General features: G+C 46.4%; 1 protein-coding gene across 1 annotated transcript in view; it reads right to left on the minus strand.

The window, feature by feature from the left end:
* The window catches only part of C9 (complement C9), a 29,806-nt gene extending 4,689 nt beyond the window's left edge, over positions 1-25,117 (minus strand). The window contains exons 1-9 of the mRNA XM_075330629.1: positions 25,020-25,117; positions 21,686-21,779; positions 20,052-20,196; positions 19,596-19,746; positions 17,246-17,384; positions 14,293-14,508; positions 4,193-4,433; positions 3,861-3,989; positions 1-111 (exon numbers count right to left, since the gene is read on the minus strand). The exon at positions 1-111 is cut by the window's left edge and continues 68 nt beyond it. Of these exons, the coding sequence (XP_075186744.1) occupies positions 1-111; positions 3,861-3,989; positions 4,193-4,433; positions 14,293-14,508; positions 17,246-17,384; positions 19,596-19,746; positions 20,052-20,196; positions 21,686-21,779; positions 25,020-25,117 (1,324 nt within the window). The remainder of the gene's footprint in view (positions 112-3,860; positions 3,990-4,192; positions 4,434-14,292; positions 14,509-17,245; positions 17,385-19,595; positions 19,747-20,051; positions 20,197-21,685; positions 21,780-25,019) is intronic.
* Between the last annotated feature and the right edge of the window lie 206 nt (positions 25,118-25,323).

A 25,323-nucleotide genomic window follows, 5' to 3' on the forward strand; every position in this document is an offset into this window, starting at 1 on the left:
TGTCGGTCTCTTTCCTGGAAAGTTTCTCTTGTATAACGGTTGCGAAATCCACCATTCCTCCCTCCACAAATGAGATCACGTTCTCAATCACAGAGTCACTTTCTGAGGCTCCTGTAATGGAAAATAAGAGATATTGTGAGGGGGGGGGGGGGGGATTATATCAAATCTTTTATGACATTTTTTTTTTTGCTTCATAAAATTGCAAAAATTGTTCCACTCCTCGGGGTCCAGGTATTAGTCATTTAATTTGCACCTTTTTGTTTGTCTTTTCTGGTGCCCGCCAAATATAACATTCTTTTGTGCTATTTGTCATTTATTTTGCTCAAAAACCTACTGTCCTTTATGGGAGAGGTTGATTTTGCCAGTTGTTATTAGGCAAATTTATGACGTATGACTTTAAAAAGTCATACAATTTTGGGGCTTCTGCAAGTCCTGGGGAGAATAGATGATACAGCTCAAAAAGATTCATGTTAAGCTACCACTAGGGGTCGCAGGAACTTAGTGAAGATTGAACTCCAAAGTGCAGTAATACAAAAGCCCACTAGAGGTCGCTAGCACAAGAGTAAAGGGGGCTTTACACGTTGCGACATCGCTACCGATATATCGTTGGGGTCACGTCGTTAGTGACGCACATCCGGCGTCGGTAGCGACATCGCAGCGTGTAACACCAATGAATGACGATCAACGATCGCAAAATCGTTCAAAAACGAAGATTGTTGACACGTCGCTCATTTCCATAATATCGTTGCTGCCACTGGTACGATGTTCTTCGTCGCTCCTGCGGCAGCACACATCGCTATGTGTGACACCGCAGGAACGACAAACATCTCCTTACCTGCGTCCACCGGCAATGAGGAAGGAAGGAGGTGGGCGGGATGTTACATCCCGCTCAGCTCCACCCCTACGCTTCTATTGGACGGCTGCTGTGTGACATCGCTGTGATGCCGCACGAACCGCCCCCTTAGAAAGGTGGCGGTTCGACGGCCAGAGTGACGTCGCAGGGCAGGTAAGTCTGTGTGACAGGTGTAAGCGAGGTTGTGCGGCACGGGCAGCGATTTGCCTGTGTCGCACAACCGACGGGGAGGGTACGCTCGCTAGCGATATCGGTACCGATATCGCAGTGTGTAAAGTACACTTAAGAGTAGTCAGACAAGCCAAAGTCAAACCGGGATGTCACGTCAATACAAGGGAGTGAGCAAGCCGTATGCAAACGGAAGCAAGGGTGTCAAAAGCCGAGAAGTCACGTAAAGAGCCGAGGAGGAGCAGAGCCGTAGTCAGGGGACGTTACCGAGGTCAGGGTCCGGGAGAGCACGTAAGTACAAAGGTGGCGGTGGAGGCAGAAACACGGGGCGGGACCAGGGTCAAGTAGACAGGGTGGACAGACAGTCCGAGGGGAATGGAGGTCAGAGAGAGGTAAGCTGGGTAGCGGGATGGATCAGGGAAAACTCACAGGAACCAGTGCGCATGCCACAGAGCAGGAACTATTACTGGTGGCGTCCCGAAGGAGTCCACAACATAATAAAGTGGTGAGAGTCCCGGAACGATGCACGACAGAACAGACCCCTCCCACCAGACATAATCTTAGCAATAGTCAGGACAATTCGTAAACTAACACCAGCTTCATGTATGAAAATTTCTATTGTTATATGATTATAAAGTTTAAAGAAGACTTGGCACTTTCCATAAATATATTATATAAATGTCGACATTCTCCTGAATCCGGCGATGTCTTTCTTTTGCTCCTGCTCCTCTCCGTTCCTGGGATATGAGTCACTTTTCACTATATATAAATCTGGTCTTGTTAGTCAAATGGGTGTTATCATCAACTATGGGTTGTCTTTATATGAACCACACCCTCTTGGCTAACAAGAGTAGATTTATGACCAGGAAAGAGCAGGTCATATCTCAGGAACGGAGAGGAGCAGGAACAAGAGAATTGCATCGTCGGATTCAGGAAAATTGCGGCATTTACAACAAGATAAAACATATTTAGGGGAAGTGACAGATCATTTTTAATATTAACCCCTTCATGTCCAAGCATTATTTTTTTCTCTTTAGTTTTTCCTATACTTTTTCCAAATGCCCTAACTTTTTCATTTTTCCATTGACATAGCCTTATGAGGTTTTGTGGGATAAATTGCAATTTTGAATAATGTCATTGATTTACTCTATAATGTACTAAAAAAAATACAAGCACAGTGAAATGGTAAAAAAAATAGTACACTAATAAAATTATTCAAACATTGTTTTTTGGGTTTGTTTTTTTGTGATGCCCCTTGTCCGGTAAAAATTACCTAGATATATGAATGTACAGTTCAGTATGATTAACATCATAACAAACTCTCGCATATATATTTATATTTACGTGGCTAAAAAAAAGTTGAAAATTGTTTAAAAAAATAAATAAAAATTGATTTATGTCGCCACTTTCCGAGACCTCTATTTTTACATTGATGGAGCTGTGCGGTGGCTTAATCTTTTGCGGAATTAGCTGAGGTTCTCATTCGTACCATTTGGGGGATTTTGATCACTTTTATTGTTTTCTCGTTTTTTGTTGAAAGGCAGCAGAAAAAATAAAATAGAATTAAATATGCAATTAATTTATTTTTTAAAAGGCAGAAGCAAAAGAGATAAAAATTAAAAAGAACATGCAAGTCTTTTTGGTTTTTTTTTAGTAATGTAAGAATGGGGTGGGGTAATTTAAAATCTTTATATATATATATATATATATATATATTTACTTATTTATGTAAAGTGTATATATATATTTTACATATATATATATATATATATATAATTTATTATATTTTTTTTGCTACATTGTCATGCAGCTTTTTAATTTTTTGTTTTATCCAAATTTCTAGAAGGCATATTTCTCCAATTTTAATTTATATTATTTTGTTTATTCACTTATTGTTATTTATATGATTTTGTTTATTCATTTATTTGTATTTATACCATTTAGTTTATTCATTTATTTTTATTTATATTATTTTGTTTATTCATTTATTTTTATTTACATTATTTTGTTTATTCATTATTTATACTATTTTTTGTTTATTCATTTATTGTTATTCATATCATGTTATTCATTATTCATTTATCTATATTATTTTGTTTATTTATATTATTTTATTTATTTTATTTATATTATTTTGTTTATTTATATTATTTTGTGTATTCATTTATTTTTATTTATATTTTTTTTATTCATTTATTTTTATTCATTCATATATTTGGCCCTTTCACTGCGTTCTTTTTTTGGGTTTTTTTTAATGACATTTCGATTTTTTTTCTGACATCTCTTGATAGCGTCTATTTTTCAATTCATAAATTAATCTTTTTTTGTCTTCTATCTCATGCTCTGTTCACCGTTATATGTTTTGTCTGCACTCCATTTACACCAATCATTCGTGTTTGTATATTTTGCCCCAAATTCTTCATTTTTGTCTTTTATCCATTTTTTGTATATTTTTAGATCCAAAAATGTCATAATGTGTTAAAATGTCGCACACAATTTTGACAATTGCACCAAATATTTTGGGTGTACAATAAATTACTCCAGGGAACAAGAGGGGGGGCGGGGGGGACAGAGTAATGATTGTTCCAAAATTTAGCATTTTTTAAAATTTTGCAAATAATGAAAAATGGATTACAAATATTACAGCTGCACTGGCGAACAAAGAAGAAGAAGAAAAAAAGGAAAAAAGCAGAGAAATGAGTAGAAAATGGACTTCAAAATAAGCACAACTTAAAAAAGAAGAATTTGGAAGCAAAACCAAAAAAAACGTTGAAAAACGGGAAAAACTAAAGGTAGAAATGTGACTGTCTGGTGTGTAGGATATCGGAGAGAAGCTTACCTCCTGACGTAGAAATCAGCTTGTCACAATTTGATGGTTTGATTTGGCCCCCAACATTAATCCCTTTAGCCTCCACATTTATACCAGCGTTGAATCCGAGACAAGATGTTACCGTTCGGTCGGTGACCTCTGAAATGAGAAGAAATTACAAGGTCACTTTATTTATCAAAAATTTTTTAAAATAATTTTTGGTGTGGCTTCACGACGTTGCCACCATAATTGTCCCTCTTTCATAACCTGGCGCAAGTGATGTCAGGACGTGATGAGAGTGGACATTTTGCAACTGCCGGAGAGTCACGCGTTGATGACCCGTGGCCTTCCAATTACCGTACCTTTACTTTTCATAGATTGGGTATCCAATACATAAATCAAGTCATATTTCCCACCAATGACTCCGGAGGTGGCGTAATGCGTCCCATACATCTCTAGAAAAGCAAAATATTCTGTCTTCTGGTAGAAAGATGGAAGGTTGTTGACGTCATCAATGAAAACACCCGATACCATGGCGCCTCTAGTTCTCATTTGGAAAGTCCCAAGCTGCACTTCTCCCTTCACTCTTAGATATTGTTTTCCCTAAGATAGAAATAGAAAATATACAATGGACGATGCCCAAAATTTAGGTTCACTGAAGTCAACATCTTTCCTTATTGAACTTTTTAAACTTGGGTGATTTGCTCCGTCCAACCGTTACAAATATACCGTACATATAAACATAATGTAACACCACCGGTGTCCCTTCTGAAGCTCTGACCGATTCGGCAGCTCTGCTTCTGAAACTCAATTCCCCGGCGCAGCTCCTTGTATCCAGGACTTGTGCATGCCATGCAAGCCTCCCTGTATAGCCCTTAGGGCGTGTGCGCATGCCTTGCACACTTCTTAAAGAGGCAGCATGTGCACTCCAAAAGTCTTCCCCAGCCTATCACTGTCAGCCTTGGTGTATAGAAGGCTCCTTCCCCTTTTGGGAGGTGCCTGAGCAATAATTCATATTCGTGTCTGTTTCTCTTGTCCCATGTTCCTGAACCTGTGAACCAGTTTTTGTGACTGTGCACCTGCTCTATATCCCTCTTTATCCCTGTACCCGTTCTTGTCCCTTTTAGGCACCAGACCCTGCCTTGCATCCCGTCAGTATTCCAGTACCTTTCCCGTGACACCTAACCAGAACCCAACCAGTCTGTCTCTTCTGAATTGGTTCCACCAGTCATTCCGAGTCAGTCCATAACTGCACACTGACTGTTCGAGAAGGTTACTGCAGTCCCAGGGACGGCCCTGGAGTGGTAGCTGGTGGCTACCTGCGGCACAAACCTATCCACACCATTAGTGGCTCTAGTGAAAAAAACAGGTAGTTGCTTAGTCACGCTCTTCCAGGATGACCTTGGTCCATGGCAACCACCAGCTTGACACAAAATAGGGAAAGAGAGCGAGCTTGTGATTCTCTTCTGTGATACAGAGTAAAGACCTACTGTTCATCCGGTGCCGGCAGTGTATGAGATGAATGATTACCCATATGAATAGCCTCCATCTAATACTACATTTTTGATGGGTAAATATATGATGAATCGATCGGAGTAAACTATTTGCCAGAGGTCTTAGGAGCTCGCCAACTAGAAAGGTTGTTCTAAGATAACAGTCAAAAGACAAACCAAAAAGTTGCCCATTAATATTGTTCTCTGATGGGACGATGAATTATCTCATATTCTGATCCAAATGGTGGAAACGTCTGGTCTGCTCTTTATACAGGAGACCAATCAAACCTTTAGTAATTTCACCATAGTTGCTGCAGAAATGGTCTTCTGATTTCTACCCACAGGTCTCTTTTATGGTATATATCCTGGTGGCACCATAAGAACATGGTGATTATTTTGAGCTGGCACCCAACCGATCTAACTTCTGCACTTTTAAAACCCGTATAGATAGAAATCAGAACACTTATGGCCATGTCAAGCCCTTCCAACAAGTTGGCAATGTAAAAGCCACCGGATGGTATGCTCCTTTAGATGGTATCTTGGTGTGTTCTGAAACCTAGAGTAGCACTGGTGTCTCTGCAGAGACGTCGACTTACCGCCCTGGCCAGGTCGCGTCCTCCCCCTGAACTCACCGGGCCATCCATGTGTGCTGATGCCTCCTTCTCCTCCCGGGCTCTCTGCATGTCACACAGGGTTCCTGAGAGTGCACCTAAGACGTGCGTGCGCTCACTGGGCCTCCTCTTAAGGAGCCAGTGTGCCATTTCCAGGAAATGCCCCTCAGCTTACGGCTGAGAGGCACTGTGTATTTAAGGCACCCTCCTATTAGGGGAGATGCCTTCGCAACGCTTCTAGTTAGTCAGTCAGTCTCCAGTCTGCTACCTAGTTAGTTGTCAGGTCCTGAGAGCCTGTTCAATTATCTCGCTGTCCGTCTCCAGTACCTGCCTTCCCAATCCTGTCTATCCCTGCCATACCCACCATTCCTGTACATACCCACCTGAAAAAACAGACCAGAAACGCTCCTGTGTAAATCCGTCTGATTAGTGATGGTGAGGTCGCAAGGACCAGACTCACCTGGAGGAGTTGTGCACCCTTCCACAACCCTGGTAGTAAGCGTGAGACGGCGGCGTGTAGGGAGATTGCACAGCAGTGAATGCCTTGCAGTGAATACTGGATGTGTGTCCAATCTCAAACATGTCAGTGTCCTCCCCCAGTAGGGGAGTGAGAGCATCCGAGAACCTGCTGCAGCTCCAACCACTACCTCGGCACAGGTGCTGAGGAACAGTGGATCAAGACGGTAGGCAGGGTGACTGAGGCAGGTAGGCCAGGCGGGTATGGACAAGATGGAAAGAGAATTTGCGGCGTTTGTCGGGAGCTGCAGGTATCAGGGAGCCAGTTGGAAATATAAAGAGAGGATTTATTCGGCACAATGTATTTCAGGGACCTCTGTCCCCTTCAACAGGTGCACCTGATGAAGGGGACAGCGGTCCCTGAAACACGGTGTGCTGAATAAATACTCTCTTTATATTTCCAACTGGCTCCCTGATCCATCTTGTCCATACCCTCCTGGCCTACCTGCCTTAGTCACCTTGCCTGCACCTGTCTACTGTATACCTGAGTCCGTCACCTGTCCTGGGGGTCAGCTGCCACAGTCCCGGTCGTTACCCAAGGAGTGGTACTGTGGCGCCCCTGAGTGTCAGGTGCCACAGGGTATTGCATCTAACCCCGGATTCCTGGAAGACCAGTGCCGGTAAATAACATTCAAACACACACATCCATCCCCATTTTCCCCAGACTGGGTAACAGGCTAGAGACAGATCTGATAGATAGCCACCGATTGGTCGGGACTCATCCAATCCACTAGTCAGAAACCCGGAAGCAAGAGGGGCTAGTCAGTGGAGTGATGGGAGACAGACATCTTGTCAGACAATAAAGGGTGCTTTACACGCTGCGACATCGCTGACGATTTATCGTCGGGGTCACGGTGTTTGTGACGCACATCCGACATCGTTAGCGACCTTCAACGATCGTAAAAGTGGTACAAATCGTTGCTTTTGGAGAGGTCGATCAAACAACAAATATCGTTGTCTGTTCAGTAGTGATGTTGTTTGTCGTTCCTGCGGCAGCACACATCGCTATGTGTGACACCGCAGGAACGAGGAACATCTCCTTACCTGCTTCCCGCCGGCAATGAGGAAGGAAGAAGGTGGGCGGGATGTTATGTCCCGCTCATCTCCGCCCCTCTTCTGCTATTGGGCGGCCGCTTAGTGACATCGCTATGACGCCGAACGAACCGCCCCCTTAGAAAGGAGGCAGTTCACCGGTCACAGCGACGTCGCTAGGCAGGTAAGTCAGTGTGACGGGTGTAAGCGATGTTGTGCGCCACAGGTAGCGATTTGCCCGTGATGCACAACCAACGGGGGCGGGAACGCTCGCTAGCGATATCGATACCGATATCGCAGCGTGTAAATTACCCTTAAGTCGGAAAATATTCAGTCAGTAAGACATCCGGTCAATCAGAAGTCACTACACAGATGGAGAGTGAAAAGTGGCTTACTGGGCTAAAAGAAGTACGGTTGCCAGGGGGAGTACGGTGTGAGTACTCATTGGACCGAGCACCGGCGGGGTACAGAGCCCTAGTTCAGGAAGATGCTTCAAGCTCACCTGATAAATCTGTCCGGTGAGGGAATTGTGGCGCCCCTGACCTGGTCAGGCACCACTGAGTACTGCACCCATGATGGGGACAGTACAATACAGGTAATCCAGAAGGCTGACTGGGGTGTGGAACACAGGCGCATAGTGATCAGGTCTCACACATGTACCCATGAGAGGACCCCTGGGGATCCCAGGAGGGGGCAAGCCTTCACCTTCACTGGAATAGTGGAGGGGGTAGAGCCTCCATCTCCTCTCAAGGGGTGTGGTAAGAGAGTCTGGTTGCTAGGTGGCGTAGGCAAGAACAGGAGAGGAGGGGCAGTGAGTCAGTTAGAGCAGAACTCCATAGGGCTCAGTGAGGAGCAGACCTGTGGGGCTGTTGCTGTCTAACAGCGCCCGCGCAGTGGCTACAGACGGGGGAGAACGGTCAACTAGGAGTGCTGCCTGAAAGCCAGCTTCAGCTAGAGAGTGCACGGAGTGGGAAGTAAGGAGACTGCTAGAGAGCACCAGGCCCAACCGGGCGGCAGATCCCGAAGCGAGGATAGATTCACCTTTCCCTGCTAAACCTGCCGGTGTGGGGCTCTTAAAGCCCACACCACAACACTACAAAAGCCGCAGCCACGTAACCACAAGTTTGGGCCCATAGGTCATAGGAGGCAAGAGGCTGGAGTGGCCTGGTCCGGGGAACAAGCACACGGCAAACAACAAGGGGAGAGAGGCTGCAGCATCTTCCCTGGGTGACCCCCATAGGGACTCAAAGTCGGGGTCACCCCAAACCACCAAGGGCTAAGGAAGGCGAGTCAGTAGTCACCCTCATAAAGTCAGCCTGAAGGATACCTGGTTCCCACCTGGTTCATCTCAGCTACGCCCGGGTTACTCACCCTGCCACCTGAAGTGAGTAAAAACCCTGAAAGACATCCTGCCTGTGTGGTCATTCTGCGACTTGTGGTACTACAAACCTACACAGGGCCCTGGGGCTTGCCTCACTCTCAGGAGGCTACTACATCTAACTGCACACACCATCAGCCCCAGGCGTCCCCTAACCTGCAGTGGCGGTCCCCACTGACCGCAATACTGAGAGTGGCGTCACGATCAAACAAGAAGATTTCCTACCAGTGACGGAGATCCAGCAACGTGGAGTCCCTGAAGGTAATGCACCGACACCGACACCACACCTGTGGGGCTTCACATCTGGCGTCACGAACAGGATAAGGACTAGACCTGTTCAGACAGGTGACCATGTGCCTAGGCGGTCCGCTCGAAAAATTGGAAGCGCCGCCATATTGCCACCATGAAAAGCGCGCTGAAAAACAACAGCAGCCCGCGCTGGAAGAAGTTACCGCCCACGAAGAGGTGTGGCTACCCAGAGATCCCCTGCAGAGTTCGGACCTTGCCAGCTATGAGAGTGGAAGCGTCCAGAGACGGCGGGAAGGAAAGAGAGCCACAAGCCTGCTGCTGGGAGAAGAGCTGCTGAAAGAAGCAGAGCAAAAACTGCGCAGCTTGTTATCAGAGGCAACGGCGAGTCCACAGCTGGAGAGTCGTGCAGAAGACGGCGCAGAAGAAATGGCGTCTGACCGCAGAAATCCAGAACCGGGCTCCGCTGCCTGGTGGTATCGGGAGCTGGCCCAGTTCTGCGACCGACTGGAGAACCGGGTTGTGGAGCAGATCCGGGAAGAACGCACGGAGCTCCTGGAGATGGCTGCGGCGGTGCGGACCTACGAGGAGGGAGCCGCGCGACGCCTGCCAGACCGAGCGGCGACGACGCAGACCCCGATGCTGCCACAGATGGGTGAGTCGAGTGATGCCCCGGCCAGCGCAAGTGCCCCGGCCCCTGCTGCCACGCCCGCGGTCCCAGAAGAGGCGCCCGGCGCGGCGACGCTGGACCAGGCCGCAGCCACGCTAGAAGCGGCCCGCCAAATCCAGGCCGCCGCAGCGATGCCCCGCCTGTCCCGCAGGGCTCCGACCACCACGGCAGTGCTCATCCGTGCTGCAGGTGTGACGCTGACCCAGGCTGCCACCCTGCTGAACCCGGTCCGCCAAGACCCCAACGCAGCAGCGACGCTAGTCCGCGCCGCAAGTGATATGCTGAACCAGGCCGCAGCCCCGCCGGGTGCGGCCCGCCAAGCTCCGATCGATGCAGCGACGTCCAGCCCAGCCTGCACAGAGCCCCCTGCAACAGCGACACTGATTCAGGCCGCCGCCATACAGGGCGCGGCCCGCCAAGACCAGGCCGCCGCCATGCCGGGCGCGGCCCGCCAAGACCAGGCCGCCGCCATGCCAGGCGCGGCCCGCCAAGACCAGGCCGCCGCCATGCCGGGCGCGGCCCGCCAAGACCAGGCCGCCGCCATGCCAGGCGCGGCCCGCCAAGACCAGGCCGCCGCCATGCCAGGCGCGGCCCGCCAAGACCAGGCCGCCGCCATACAGGGCGCGGCCCGCCAAGAAGAGAAGACTACCTCATCATTTTCCCCGGCCTGCAAGGCCAGAGCAGACACCGCTCCCCAGTCCACAGAGGTCCCTGCTAGAAAGACCCTGATAGGAGAGGATCCTGAATACTGGAAGCTGAAGGCTGACCTAGAGGCCCAGTTCCCACAAGAGATGGTGGATCGGTACCTGCTCCCTCCGTATACCCCTAAGGAGATTCAGACAACCCCTGCAGCGGCGCCAGAGAGTCCACCGCCCAGACCAGCTGAAGAAAGCCCATCCCCAGCACTGCCACCAAAAGAGTGCAGCGAAGAACTAAGGGGGAGAGGAGGCCAGGAAGCTGAGGAGCTGACTCCGACGCCAACCGCAGCAGACCCCTACCCAGAGCCGGAGATGCTGCCCTATTCCCGCTGGGAGGAGGAAGACTTGACACCGTCAGCAGATGAAGATCTGCCCCAAAGCCTCACCTGGGAGCTTGTAAGCTGCACCTCGCAGAACCCAGCCCGCAAGACACGGCGCAGCAGATCAAAGCGTCCTCCAACACCACAGTCTCCAGAGCAGAGGGAAGTCACGGTCAGAGACCTGGAGGAGAAAAGGTGCCTAAGAAGGTCCAAAGCCCAGGCTAGAGGACCCCTTTACAGAGGAATAGTAGAGGACTTCAACCTGAAAAGCGGATACGGCTTCATTGTAGTAAAAGGAATAAAAGAGGGCATATTTGTAAATCGGAGAGATGTTCAAGCCCACCTGCCCAGAGGACATTCAGGCAGAAATCTGAAAGTTGGGGACTTAGTACAGTTCACCTTGCATCAAGGAGAAAGGGGCTACTATGCCTTAGACGTAGCACCATGTCCCAGACAAGAAAGAAAAGACAGAGATACAGAAACAGATGCAGAAAAGGAAACAGATGAAGACCAAGAAAGGAAAGATAAAGAACCTACAGATGAAACAACCACAGACAAAGATCCTACAGATGAGACAACCACGGACGACGACGGAGAGCAAGAAAGTCACAGGTGCCAGTGCCCAACATGCCCACGCCCTGGTGAAAAAGAGGAGTAAAGTAAAGGAAAGTAAGAAGTTACTGTTTTGACCAGTTTTGACAAGTTTTGTTTGCAACGTTTAAGAAATGCGCCCACAAAAACTATTGTGAGAAATAAACTTTAAGGCTATGAACTTGCTATAGCCACAAACTCTCGCAGTGTAAATAGTTACACCAGTGGCACCACCACCAGGGCCAGCCTGTTTATGGGGCCTTGGCTCACCACCACAAAGAGGGTACCTGGCCAGCACCAACTGTGGAGGCCGCCTCTGCATCCTGCCAGAAGAGGCTGAAGGCGCGGATCCACCAGGCCAGGTATACCCTGAAACCACCAGCCCATGTAAGCCGCCTCTACATCCTGCCAGAAGTGGCTGAAGCCGCGGCCAACGTGAGAGGGTTTTGGGTGGGTTAACGGACTTGTGGGTGGAGGGTGGTGATGTCTGATACCTGGTGGTTTTAAAAATGTTTTACATGTTTTAATGTTTTATGCATTTTAAAATGTTGTCTTGCAGCCCGAGGACGTGCTGGTGATAACTAAGGGGGAATGTGGCGCCCCTGACCTGGTCAGGCACCACTGAGTACTGCACCCATGATGGGGACAGTACAATACAGGTAATCCAGAAGGCTGACTGGGGTGTGGAACACAGGCGCATAGTGATCAGGTCTCACACATGTACCCATGAGAGGACCCCTGGGGATCCCAGGAGGGGGCAAGCCTTCACCTTCACTGGAATAGTGGAGGGGGTAGAGCCTCCATCTCCTCTCAAGGGGTGTGGTAAGAGAGTCTGGTTGCTAGGTGGCGTAGGCAAGAACAGGAGAGGAGGGGCAGTGAGTCAGTTAGAGCAGAACTCCATAGGACTCAGTGAGGAGCAGACCTGTGGGGCTGTTGCTGTCTAACAGCGCCCGCGCAGTGGCTACAGACGGGGGAGAACGGTCAACTAGGAGTGCTGCCTGAAAGCCAGCTTCAGCTAGAGAGTGCACGGAGTGGGAAGTAAGGAGACTGCTAGAGAGCACCAGGCCCAACCGGGCGGCAGATCCCGAAGCGAGGATAGATTCACCTTTCCCTGCTAAACCTGCCGGTGTGGGGCTCTTAAAGCCCACACCACAACACTACAAAAGCCGCAGCCACGTAACCACAAGTTTGGGCCCATAGGTCATAGGAGGCAAGAGGCTGGAGTGGCCTGGTCCGGGGAACAAGCACACGGCAAACAACAAGGGGAGAGAGGCTGCAGCATCTTCCCTGGGTGACCCCCATAGGGACTCAAAGTCGGGGTCACCCCAAACCACCAAGGGCTAAGGAAGGCGAGTCAGTAGTCACCCTCATAAAGTCAGCCTGAAGGATACCTGGTTCCCACCTGGTTCATCTCAGCTACGCCCGGGTTACTCACCCTGCCACCTGAAGTGAGTAAAAACCCTGAAAGACATCCTGCCTGTGTGGTCATTCTGCGACTTGTGGTACTACAAACCTACACAGGGCCCTGGGGCTTGCCTCACTCTCAGGAGGCTACTACATCTAACTGCACACACCATCAGCCCCAGGCGTCCCCTAACCTGCAGTGGCGGTCCCCACTGACCGCAATACTGAGAGTGGCGTCACGATCAAACAAGAAGATTTCCTACCAGTGACGGAGATCCAGCAACGTGGAGTCCCTGAAGGTAATGCACCGACACCGACACCACACCTGTGGGGCTTCACAGAATCATCAGGTTTCCTCACCACCGTTAGTGTCCGGGGCACAGCAGCAAAGAGGGAACCCGGGATCGGGAACAGAGGTCCGACCCAAGAGCAGTTTAAGCTGCCTGCCATACGAGCCAGGACTGTGACAAAAGGAGGGGACCCCAAAATGCTCCAGGCCACGGGGACCCACCAACTACAGACGGGTGCAAGGAAGTAAAGTTCACCAGGTCACTACACCGGCACTGGGACAAAAGGAATACCGAATCACCTGAGGCCCAGATTGGTAGAGATCAGCACCAGCCGGGTTGCAGCTTCATGGAACCAGTAAGTAATGCACAAGTTAAACCGAGGCCCCTGTGTTGTCTGAATTCTTCCTACACCTCTGCATCACCAACTTCCACCGTACTACAACCACCATCATTCTCCCCTGGGGCCTAGCTCTACTTGCGGAGAGCCATAACACCCAAGATGCTTACCACCAGTAGCGAGAGACTTTGCAGCGGCGGCTTTCCTCACATAGCCGCATACCGCAAATGGCGTCACGAAAAACACTTTATTTTTATTCTTCCCTTTTATTTTCCCCCTTTTTAAGCGACCCTCTGGGTCACGGAACCGGGCAACGGCCACCTGTAATATGTCCCAGATACTCAAGGCTTGGGACCGAGTACCCCAAGGCCCTGGGGTGCGTCAGTACCTGGCGTCCACCTCACAGTGGGCGCTTAGTTAAGCCCATCCCACTAAAGGGTAAGTCCGGGTCCCCCCTATGGTCCAGTGGGTCCACTAATCCTGCTCGCTGCCACTACCCCACCATGAGCATTACAGTTAGATTGGTCGACATCACCTATATGTTTTCTTGCAAAACCAAAAAGGGACATTGAAGAGCCCATGAAGCCTCCAACAACTCAACACCATCTTCCTTTTAGACCTGATCTTCTTTGACTTAGGTACAATTTATTTTCATACAAGGTTGGCTAATCCTAAAAGTATAAGGAGATACCTTATGACTTGAGACCATATGAAGTTCCTGGTACAAGACTTACAACTCATCCCGTAAAGAAGACAACATATTTTAGATAGTTTCACAGTCGTGAAACGATGAGAACGTTTTTTCTTAATTCCACCAAAAACTCTAGAGCAAAAAATAAATTCAGTTTCTAAAAACGTAACACTTTGTATTATTACCGTTTTCTGGGAGTATTCTTTCAGGGTTTGAATACTTTCGTTTCTAGATGTTGTTAATCCGGCATTCGCACCAATTGTGGTTCCATTCAAATCAGAAGGGGTTGCTTTAATAGACACCGACAAGTCCAAGGTTTGGGTGTGTTCTTTTACGAGCTTAGTCACCATAGTTACAGAATCGGTATAGGTTTCGGTGGTAAACGATTTATCAGCTTTGGTCTAAAAGAAGAAAAATAGGATTATGGCACAATGACATAACCCTCGAATGTGAAGTCTTCACCAGGTTCCCACACAACCAATTGGAATTTCTAATATCTCAGAGGAGTCTTTGGGTGCTCTATCGAGACCAAGGCTCTGGCGCAACTTCTTTCTGGCATGATAGCCCTATCTTGTAGGGAGATGGATGAGATGCCAAGTGAAGAAGATATCGATGCTGACATGGAACTGCATATTGGGATTCCTGAGATGATAAACGTGAGTGGTTTGGTGCCAAGATGGCTGTGGTGTAAAGTTGTAGAGTTAGGCATGGGGCTTGCCCATCAGGACAAGGTCAGTAAACTAGAGGACACAGTTGACTTGTTCCTCAGAGGTCATCACTGCCGGAGAGGAGGTGGGCTGAAGAGTATGATATGGGGCCTTATCAGACACCACACGTTGGTTCATCTAGCACTCTTTGAAAGGTCCATTGACCAAGGGTTATCAGTGAGTAGTGCTTGGAAGTTAAGCTGACTTTTTGTTTTGTTGTCACTTACAACTGAGGGACTGTAAAGGTCCAACCTTGAAGGTGACTATCTTACATATTTGTGGTCGCTTAGTATGGATTGGATACATTATCAGCCTGGAAATAGGTCAATTTTAGGGGGTCTGAGAGGGAACCAAGTTTTGGTTGTGTGATGTGTGACTCATATCCAGGGTAGGCAACATTTTACATTTTGAGAGGGGCTATGTGGGACACCGGCCTAAAATGGACTCATGAGCAGATTGTAGTGAATAGTTGGCGGCCATAGTTGACAACAGTCTTAATTTGATGAGACTTTCCCAATTTTTCTTTAAATAATCCCATCAAATACAGGCATGTTCTGTTTCCCAAGAAGCTGCAAAAACCCTAGTACATGTCCTTATTATCTCCCGTCTGGATTATTGCAACCTAGACAGCGCTGGGGTCCTAGGTTCGAATCCCACCAAGGACACCATCTGCAAGGAGTTTGTATGTTCTTCCTGTGTTTGCGTGGGTTTCCTCCGGGTTCTCCGGTTCCCTCCCACACTCCAAAGACCTACTGATAGGGAATTTAGATTGTGAGCCCCAATGGGGACAGTGTTCCTGATGAATGTAAAGCGCTGCGGAATATGTTAGCGCTATATAAAAATAAAGATGTATTTATTTATTTTTTAACCTCCTGCTCTTTGGCCTCCCTTCTAACAGTCTCGCACCCCTACAATCTATTCTAAACTATGCTGCCTGGCTAATCCACCTGTCCCCCCGCTACTCCCTGATCTCTGCTCTCTGCCAATCCCTTCACTGGCTTCCCATTGCCCAACGACTCCAGTTCAAAACCCTAACTATGACCTATAAAGCCATCCACAACCTGTCTCATCCCTACATCTCTGACCTAGTCTCCCGGTACCAACCTGCAAGTAACCTTCGATCCTCACAAGATCTCCTTCTCTACTCCTCTCTCATCTCTTCTTCCCACCATCGTATCCAAGATTTCTCCCGTGCCTCCCCCATACTCTGGAACGCTCTGCCACAACACATCAGACTCTCACCTACCTTGACAAGCTTCAAAAGGAAGCTGAAGACCTACCTCTTCCAACAAGCCGACAACCTGCAGTAACCCTCAGTCTGATACAGCGCCGCACAATCACCTCTACCCTCACCTACTGTATCCTCACCTATCCCTGTAGACTGTGAGCCCTCGCGGGCAGAGTCCTCTCTCCTCCTGTACCTGTCTGTGTCTTGTATTGTTTATGATTATTGTACTTGTCCCTATTATGTATACCCCTTTCACTGAAAAGTGCCATGGAATTGATGGCGCTATAATAATAAATAATAATGTTCTAGACTGAAAAGTGATGGAGTTCTACATAAATAATAATAAAATCTGGGCAGTCTGATAGATGTTGGGTGTTTTTGAGGTGAATATTCAATGGTTCTATCTAGCCAACAGGAATATTAGTGAGTAAGCCTGGGACCTATAGTCTTGCCTAATGAGTAATCCTAGGACCAGTAGTCTGGCCTAGTAAGTAAGCCTGTGACCTGTAGTCTGGCCTAGGGATTAAGTCTCAGACCTGTAGTCTGGCCTAGTGAGTAATCCTAGGACCTGTAGTCTGGCCTAGTAAGCCTGGGACCTTTAGTCTGGCCTAGTGAGTAAGCCTGGGTCCTGTAGTCTTGCTTAGTGAATAAACCTGGGACCTGTAGTCTAGCCTAGTGAGTAAGCTATGGACCAGTAGTCTAGCCAAGTGAGTAAGCCTGGGACCTGTACTCTGGCCTAGTGAGTAAGTCTGTGTCCTGTACTCTTGCCTAGTGACTAAACCTGAGACCTGTTAGTCTAGCCTAGTGAGTAAGCCTGGGAGCTCTAGCCTGGCCTAGTGAGTAAGTCTGGGTCCTATAGTCTGGCCTAGTGACTAAACCTGGGACCTGTAGTTTAGCCTAGTGAATAGTCTGGGACCTGTAGTCTGGCTTTGTAAGCCTGGGACCTGTAGTCTGGCCTAGTAAGCGTGGGACCTGTAGTCTGGCCTGGTAATTGCCAGGATCAATAAAAATACCGTAACAGTGCTGACAAATATGTACGGCTCTCGTTTGGCTCATTCTTTGGATATATCAAATTTAGGCTGCGTTATTCGAAGGTCCTTCAGGGTAAGGCTTTTTAGCCCAGTTTACAAAAAGGCGTAATTTAGGTAGATAATTATATAATAGCAAATAAAATCCTAATAAAAGACCATTGCAGTTTATTACCTGATAAGTAAGAGCAGCCACATTCCACGGCTTGCGGTTATAGGTCTTCGTGTTACCATCACGGACACGGTCACACATTCCATTAAAATATTCATTGTCAAAGGGGTTTCTCTTTGTGTCCATCCCCAAGATATTAAAACTAAAAATGAAGAGGCGTAAACAAACAAAAATATATAAAGTTAACGGCAACAAAATACAATACAGACAGAATGTACTCAGTTTTTGGATTCAGATGTTTCTACACTTCTGACCAAAATATTCAACTTTCTCAGACAATCCTTTTAATTCCACTACCATCAAATGATAAAGAGATGACTCTGCTCATTCTGTCCCAATCTACACAGCACAGCAAAGATGACAAGGCAACTGCAGAAAACAAGCAGTGTTAGTTTACTGTGAACGCTAGTGACTATATATCAGAAATTTTATGTGGATAGTCACATAAAAATAATAATATTCACCACTATCAAATAATAAAGAGATTACTCTGCTACTTTTGTCCCAATCTACACAGCGCAGCAAAGATGACAAGGCAGCTCCAGAAAACAATCAGCGTCAGTCTACTGTGAGCTCTAGTGACCATATATCGGACATTTCATGTGGATAGTTACATAATAATAAAATCCACTACTATCGAATAATAAAGAGATGACTCTTCTCATTCTGTCCCAATCTACACAGCACAGCAAGATGACAAGGCAGCTGCAGAAAACAATCAGTGTCAGTCTAGTGTGAGCACTACTGACCATATATCGGAAAATTCATGTGGATAGTGACATAAAAATAATAAAATCCACTACTATTGAATAATAAAGAGATGACTCTGCTCATTCTGTCTTAATCTACACAGCACAGCAAAGATGATAAGGCAGCTGCAGAAAACAATGTGTCAGTCTAGTGTGAGCGCTAATAACCACATATCGGAAATTTATTGTGGATAGTCACATAATAATAAAATGCACTACTATCAAAAAATAAAGAGATGACTCTGCTCACTCTGTCCCAATCTACACAGCGCGGCAAAGATGACAAGACAGCTCCAGAAAACAAGTAGTGTCAGTTTACTGTGAGCTCTAGTGACCATATATTGAAAATCTCATGTGGATAGTCACATAATAATAAAATCCACTACTATTGAATAATAAAGAGATGACTCTGCTCATTCTGTGCCAATCTACACAGCACAGCAAAGATGACAAGGCAGCTGCAGAAAACAAGCAGTGTAAGTCTACTGTGAGCTCTAGTGACCAGTATGAAAACTGAAAAAATTGGAAATTTCATGTGAATAGTCAGATAAAAATAATAAAATGGTTTTTATTTTTCGCTATTTAAAAATTGGATTGAAATTGTTACTTTTTTATATACTCTGCCTTTAAGTAAATATATTTCCTTAATTGTCTTTGATTGGAGAACATTTCCGGTGATGACTCACGCCGGTTAACAGACGGTGTGTGCCTCCTAATGAACTACATACGACGTACTCCATCGAGCCGTTTTAGTGCCGGTCTTAGGGCATGTTCACACAGAGTCTTTTTGCATTGTTTTCAGAGCAAAGTCTGAGCAGCTCCTTCAGGTTTTTAAGACATCTTGTATTTTTGAGGAGGATTTGTAGAATTTCTGCTCCGAAAACTCAGTCTCACCCTTTTCAAAACATTCAGAAAAACGAAAACTCCAGCAAATACTCCAGAAAGAAAGCTTTTAAAAGACGTATGAGAAGACTAAACGTGCACAGCATTTTTTGAGGCGTATTTTAGTCGCTGTTTCAAACAGATTCCAGGCGGAATCCTCCTAACATTGTCTAATACAAGGGTTTTCTGTGGCTCAGACCATAAAGGGGTCCCGAAAACTTGTGAAGGCACAAATTTGTCTTCCTCCACCTCTAACTACACTTACCACACATAAGAAAAATACATTTATCTTAGGGCAAAGTATACTGCACACTAATCCTGTACTGATCCTGAGTTACCTCCTGTATTATACTCCAGAGCTGCACTCACTATTCTGCTGGTGCAGTCACTGTGTACATACATTACATTACTGATCCTGAGTTACCTCCTGTATTATACTCCAGAGCTGCACTCACTATTCTGCTGGTGCAGTCACTGTGTACATACATTACATTACTGATCCTGAGTTACATCCTGTATTATACTCCAGAGCTGCACTCACTATTCTGCTGGAGCAGTCACTGTGTACATACATTACATTATTGATCCTGTACTGATCCTGAGACACCTCCTGTATTATACTCCAGAGCTGCACTCACTTATATTCTTAAGTAACAAAATTAAACAGTAATTTGTCACATTCCTCAATCATTGTGCAGTATGTGTAATATCATAGTAATCACCCGTCTCCTGCTGTCCGAGCGATTTCTGACAACTCCGCCTCCATATTTCGGCAGACGGGTCTGGGCTCTCTGCCGTCGTCACAGTTTTCATCGGAGTTGTCTCCGCAGTCATTGTCGCCATTACACAGCAGTTTTGTTTTTATGCATCGACCTGGGATAGTCCGAAAAAATGTCGGTTTAGAAAAGTAAAAATAATACGCAAAGTCCATTCACACGGGGAGGCTTTTTATACTGGACTCTCCAATAGCACGGCGCCACCTGGTGGCCAGAGCACTTTACATTTGTAAATGCTGAAAACCCACAAAACATACACTAGCTCCCCCTAGTGGCAGCTGCAGATATCTCTAATTATGGCATTACGCTGAAACTAGAAGATGCTTTTCAATAGAGTGCAGTCTGGCGACACTATAGAGGACACTACTGGCGGTATAGTTTATTGGGACAGTTTTTAAGTACCTGATTCACATTGAAAGTCGTTTCCGCAGTCGATCACTGATTCTCCGCACTGGTGATCTGACTTACAGCGCTGATATTCTCCCAGCGAGCTCAGACATCGGCTACCGCCAAACTGGCCGAACTTCACAATGCCGCGTGAGCGGAACTATATACAGGGAGAGAGATATATACTGTATAATACCGTACATGACATCCAGGCCCCAGCATTGTATCCGCACATACACTGTATGGGGAAAAGTATGTGCCCCGTCACCCCCAGGAGCTTTTTTTACCTCCTATTTTCTGTCCAAGAGTCGCCCCCTGTGCAGATGTAATGTACTTTCTGAGGGGGCTGTGGTGGCAACACAGTGTGCGATGGTGCTTTATTGACATTATACTGTGTGAGGGGGCATCATACTGTATGAGGGGGCTGTGGTGGTAGGAACGCAGTGTGTGATGGTGCTGTAGGGACATTATACTGTGTAAGGGGGCTGTGGGGGCATCATACTGTATGAGGGGGCTGTGGTGGTAGGAACGCAGTGTGCGATGGTGCTTTATTGACATTATACTGTGTGAGGGGGCTGTGGGGGCATCATACTGTATGAGGGGGCTGTGGTGGTAGGATCGCAGTGTGTGATGGTGCTTTAGGGACATTATACTGTGGGAGGGGGCTGTGAGGACATCATACTGTGTGAGGGGCTGTAGGGGCATCATAGTGTGTAAGGGGGCATCATACTGTGTGTGGGGTCTGTAATGGCATCATACTCCGTGAGGGGGCTGTGGTGTCATCATAGTAAGGGAGGATGCTTTGGGGACACTATACTGTGTGAGTTGGATGTGGGGACATCATACTGTGTGGGGGGGGGGCATCCTACTGTGTGAGATGGTTTTGAGGACATTATTACTGTGTGAAGGGGCTGTGGTGGCATTATAGTGTGTGAGGGTGCTTTTTGGGGACATTATACTGTGTAAGGGGGCTGTGGGGGCATCATACTGTGAGGGGTCTATGGGGGCATGATAGTGTGTGAGGGGGCTGTAGCGTCAACATACTGTGTGACGGGGCTGAGGGGACATCATACTGTGTGAGGGAGCTGTGGGGACATCATACTGTGTAAGTGTGTTGTGGGGGCACCATGTTGTGTGAGGGGGCTGTGGAGGTATTATACTGGGTTAAAGTGTTGTGGGGACATCAAAGTTTGTGAGGGGGCTGTGGGGGAATTATATTATGTGAGGGTGCTGCGGGGGAAACACACCTTATGAGGGGGCTGTGGGGACATCATACTGTGTGAAGGGGCATCATATTGTGTGTGGGGGCTGTGGGGCAACATAATTTGTTGGAGGGACACCTTGTGTGGGGGCTGTTGGGTTATGAAACTGTGTGAGGGACATAAAAAATGTGCTGGGGGGACACTTGGGGCATCATAGTTTTGTGGGCACATCATAGTGCCGGGGGAGCAGTTTAGATGTTGTAGGGCTGCTAGAGGGCAGTGTGCAAGGGGGCAATGTGGAGTCACCCATGTGTGTGATCGGCCTCATTATAGCATCACACTGTGTGGAATTACTGAGGGGCTTCATAACGACAATCCCAGCCTGCACTAGTTCTCCCCCTTTGCTGTCCTCCAGCATTGGCGGCCATGATTGAGGTGGATACTCACCCTCTGTTTTGTGCACGGGTCACATTCAGTCCAATTACTCCAGCTAGCCAGCTCACAGTTTATAGGAGCCGGTGTGTCAGGAGACCTCTGAAACCTAAAAAAACAAAAGACTCCGGTAATAAAAGAAGGTGGAAAGCCAAGTCTGTGGCGTCCACATGTGATCACCACTCGCGACCATTCCTGGGACTTTGGCACAACTTTGATATTTGTTGGTTGTCTACCTCATATTCATTCCGTCTCGAAAGTCATTTCATTGCCAGAAAAGTCTGCCATATACAGTGAGGTAATTAGACTCTGATGGGCCCTGGTGTGAAAACTCTTTTATATATATATATATATATATATATATATATATATATATATATATGCCCCATCCTGGAATATACAGTGAGGTAATTAGACTCTGATGGGCCCTGGTGTGAAAACTCTTATATATATATATATATATATATATGGACCATCCTGGAATATACAGTGGGCACGGAAAGTATCAAAAAAAAGTATTTTTTTCCTGTCAAGATGGGGGATGGGGGCAGAGTGTACATTAATGAGAAAAAAATGAACTTTTTTGAATTTACCAAATGGCTGCAATGAAGCAAAGAGTGAAAAATTTAAAGGAGTCTGAAAACTTTCCATACCCACTGTATATACCCCATCCTGGTATATATGTACCTCATCCTGGTGGTATATATGTACCCCATCCTGGTATATATGTACCCCATCCTGGTTTATATGTACCCCATCCTGGTTTATATGTACCCCATCCTGGTTTATATGTACCCCATCCTGGTTTATATGTACTCCATCCTGGTATATATGCACCTCATCCTGGTATATATGTACCCCATCCTGGTATATATGTACCCCATCCTGGTATATATGTACCGCATCCTGGTTTATATGTACCCCATCCTGGTATATATGTACCCCATCCTGGTTTATATGTACCCCATCCTGGTTTATATGTACCCCATCCTGGTTTATATGTACCCCATCCTGGTATATATGTACCCCATCCTGGTATATATGTACTCCATCCTGGTATATATGTACCCCATCCTGGTATATATGTACTCCATCCTGGTATATATGTACCCCATCCTGGTATATATGTACCCCATCCTGGTTTATATGTACCCCATCCTGGTTTATATGTACCCCATCCTTGTTTATATGTACCCCATCCTGGTATATATGTACCCCATCCTGGTTTATATGTACCCTATCCTGGTTTATATGTACCCCATCCTGGTTTATATGTACCCCATCCTGGTATATATGTGACCCATCCTGGTTTGGATCTTGTTTTAATATGATCTGAATAAAATGGATTTTTAAATTTACTTCACCAGTCTAGGGACATTGTTGCTGGAGTTTTACCCATGTTGCTGTATATAGGAGACTATGTGGGGCTCATACTGCATATAGGAGGCTATGTGGGGGCTCATACTGTATATAGGAGGCTATGTGGGGGCTCATGCTGTATATAGGAGACTATGTGGGGGCTCATGCTGTATATAGGAGGCTATGTGGGGGCTCATACTGTATATAGGAGACTATGTGGGGCTCATACTGCATATAGGAGGCTATGTGGGGGCTCATACTGTATATAGGAGGCTATGTGGGGGCTCATACTGTATATAGGAGACTATGTGGGGGCTCATACTGTATATAGGAGGCTATGTTGGGGCTCATACTGTATATAGGAGACTATGTGGGGGCTCATACTGTATATAGGATACTATGTGGGGGCTCATACTGTATATAGGAGGCTATTTGGGGGCTCATACTGTATATAGGAGGCTATGTGGGGGCTCATACTGTATATAGAGGGTAATATGTGGGGGCTCATACTGTATATAGGAGACTATGTGGGGGCTCATACTGTATATAGAGGGTAATATGTGGGGGCTCATACTGTATATAGGAGACTATGTGGGGGCTCATACTGTATATAGGATACTATGTGGGGGCTCATACTGTATATAGGAGACTATGTAGGGGCTCATACTGTGTATAGGAGTCTATGTGAGGGCTCATACAGTATATAGGAGACTATGTGGGGACTCATACTGTATATAGGATACTATGTGGGGGCTCATACTGTATATAGGATACTATGTGGGGGCTCATACTGTATATAGGAAGCTATGTGAGGGCTCATACAGTATATAGGAGACTATGTGGGGGCTCATACTGTATATAGAGGGTAATATGTGGGGGCTCATACTGTATATAGGAGACTATGTGGGGGCTCATACTGTATATAGGATACTATGTGGGGGCTCATACTGTATATAGGATACTATGTGGGGGCTCATACTGTATATAGGAGACTATGTGGGGGCTCATACTGTATATAGGAGACTATGTGGGGGCTCATGCTGTATCTAGAGGGTAATATGTGGTGGCTCATACTGTATAGGTAGCTGAGTGGGGCCTGAGAGTAAATTTGGGGATGTCAAGCATATTTAATTCTACTCAATATTAAGTGATACAAATAATATTAATCTAAAACAAAAAACTAATTAATATGTTAATATCATTAATAAGCAGAATTAATGTCAGCCTATTGGTTCAGCCTCCACAGCCAGTCATGGTCTCTAATGTGGCCCCTCAGATAAATTAATTGCCCACCCTCCTCTATCTCTATAGTCTCTGAAGCTCCGGGGCATTTGGGAGAAGAATAGACCTGTCTGTAAGCCTGCAGTGAAGCTCTGCTTTTGTGCAGCATTAAATAGAATCTGTCACCAGGTTTTTGCCACCTCATCTGAGAGCAGCATAATGTAGAGCCAGAGCCCCTGATTCCAGCAATGTGTCACTTACTGAGCTGCTTAGTGTAGTTTTCATAAAATCACTGTTTAATCAGCAGGAGATTTTCATTACAGGACTATTTGGCATGCTGCAGGTAGTCCCGCATATTCATATCTCTGTATAACTGCTATTACTAGGAAAAACAAATATTAACCCTGTAATACACCCTATATCAGCAGGTATTGACCCCTGACTTTACACTAGTCTAACTGGGAACTAAGCCCCTAATATATTCTGTACCTTCAGGTATTAACCCCTTACTTATTATCTATTTTTCTCTAAGGCATCCAGGTTTCTTATAGTCACAAAATAAGATTTCTGATTGGTCGGATTCTCCTTACAAATTTAACCAGCAAAACTAAAAATTGCTAATGTTTGCGACCATCCACCCAATGGTTCACGGAACTGTAGAAGCCGGTTTTCTACTCATAGAATATACGTGTAATGGTGAGGACTAAAGACATTTCATATCAATTAATAAGGTATATAATAAATATATAAAATATAATGTACAATATACAATAAAACGTACCGCGTGGGATCAGCAGCAGAAAGCGCACAGCACAGCAGACAGAACGTGGCAATCACCGCCGGTTTATAGGCCCACGTGGTCTTCATGTCTGAGGATGGGAATGACTCCAGGGAAAAACTCAGAGTTTGCAAAATTTCTCTTATTTATGAAGTTCACTGTCAATTATTAACCCGAACATAAACACAGCACCCCCTTCCCTCGGCTTCTGCAGAACATGAGGACGTCAGGAACCAGCAAAGGACTGTGTCCATGGACCTGTATCCGTGTACCAGTGCTACAATGTATCACAATG

This window comes from Anomaloglossus baeobatrachus, chromosome 1 (assembly GCF_048569485.1).
Source record: "Anomaloglossus baeobatrachus isolate aAnoBae1 chromosome 1, aAnoBae1.hap1, whole genome shotgun sequence".
Lineage (NCBI taxonomy): Eukaryota > Metazoa > Chordata > Amphibia > Anura > Aromobatidae > Anomaloglossus > Anomaloglossus baeobatrachus.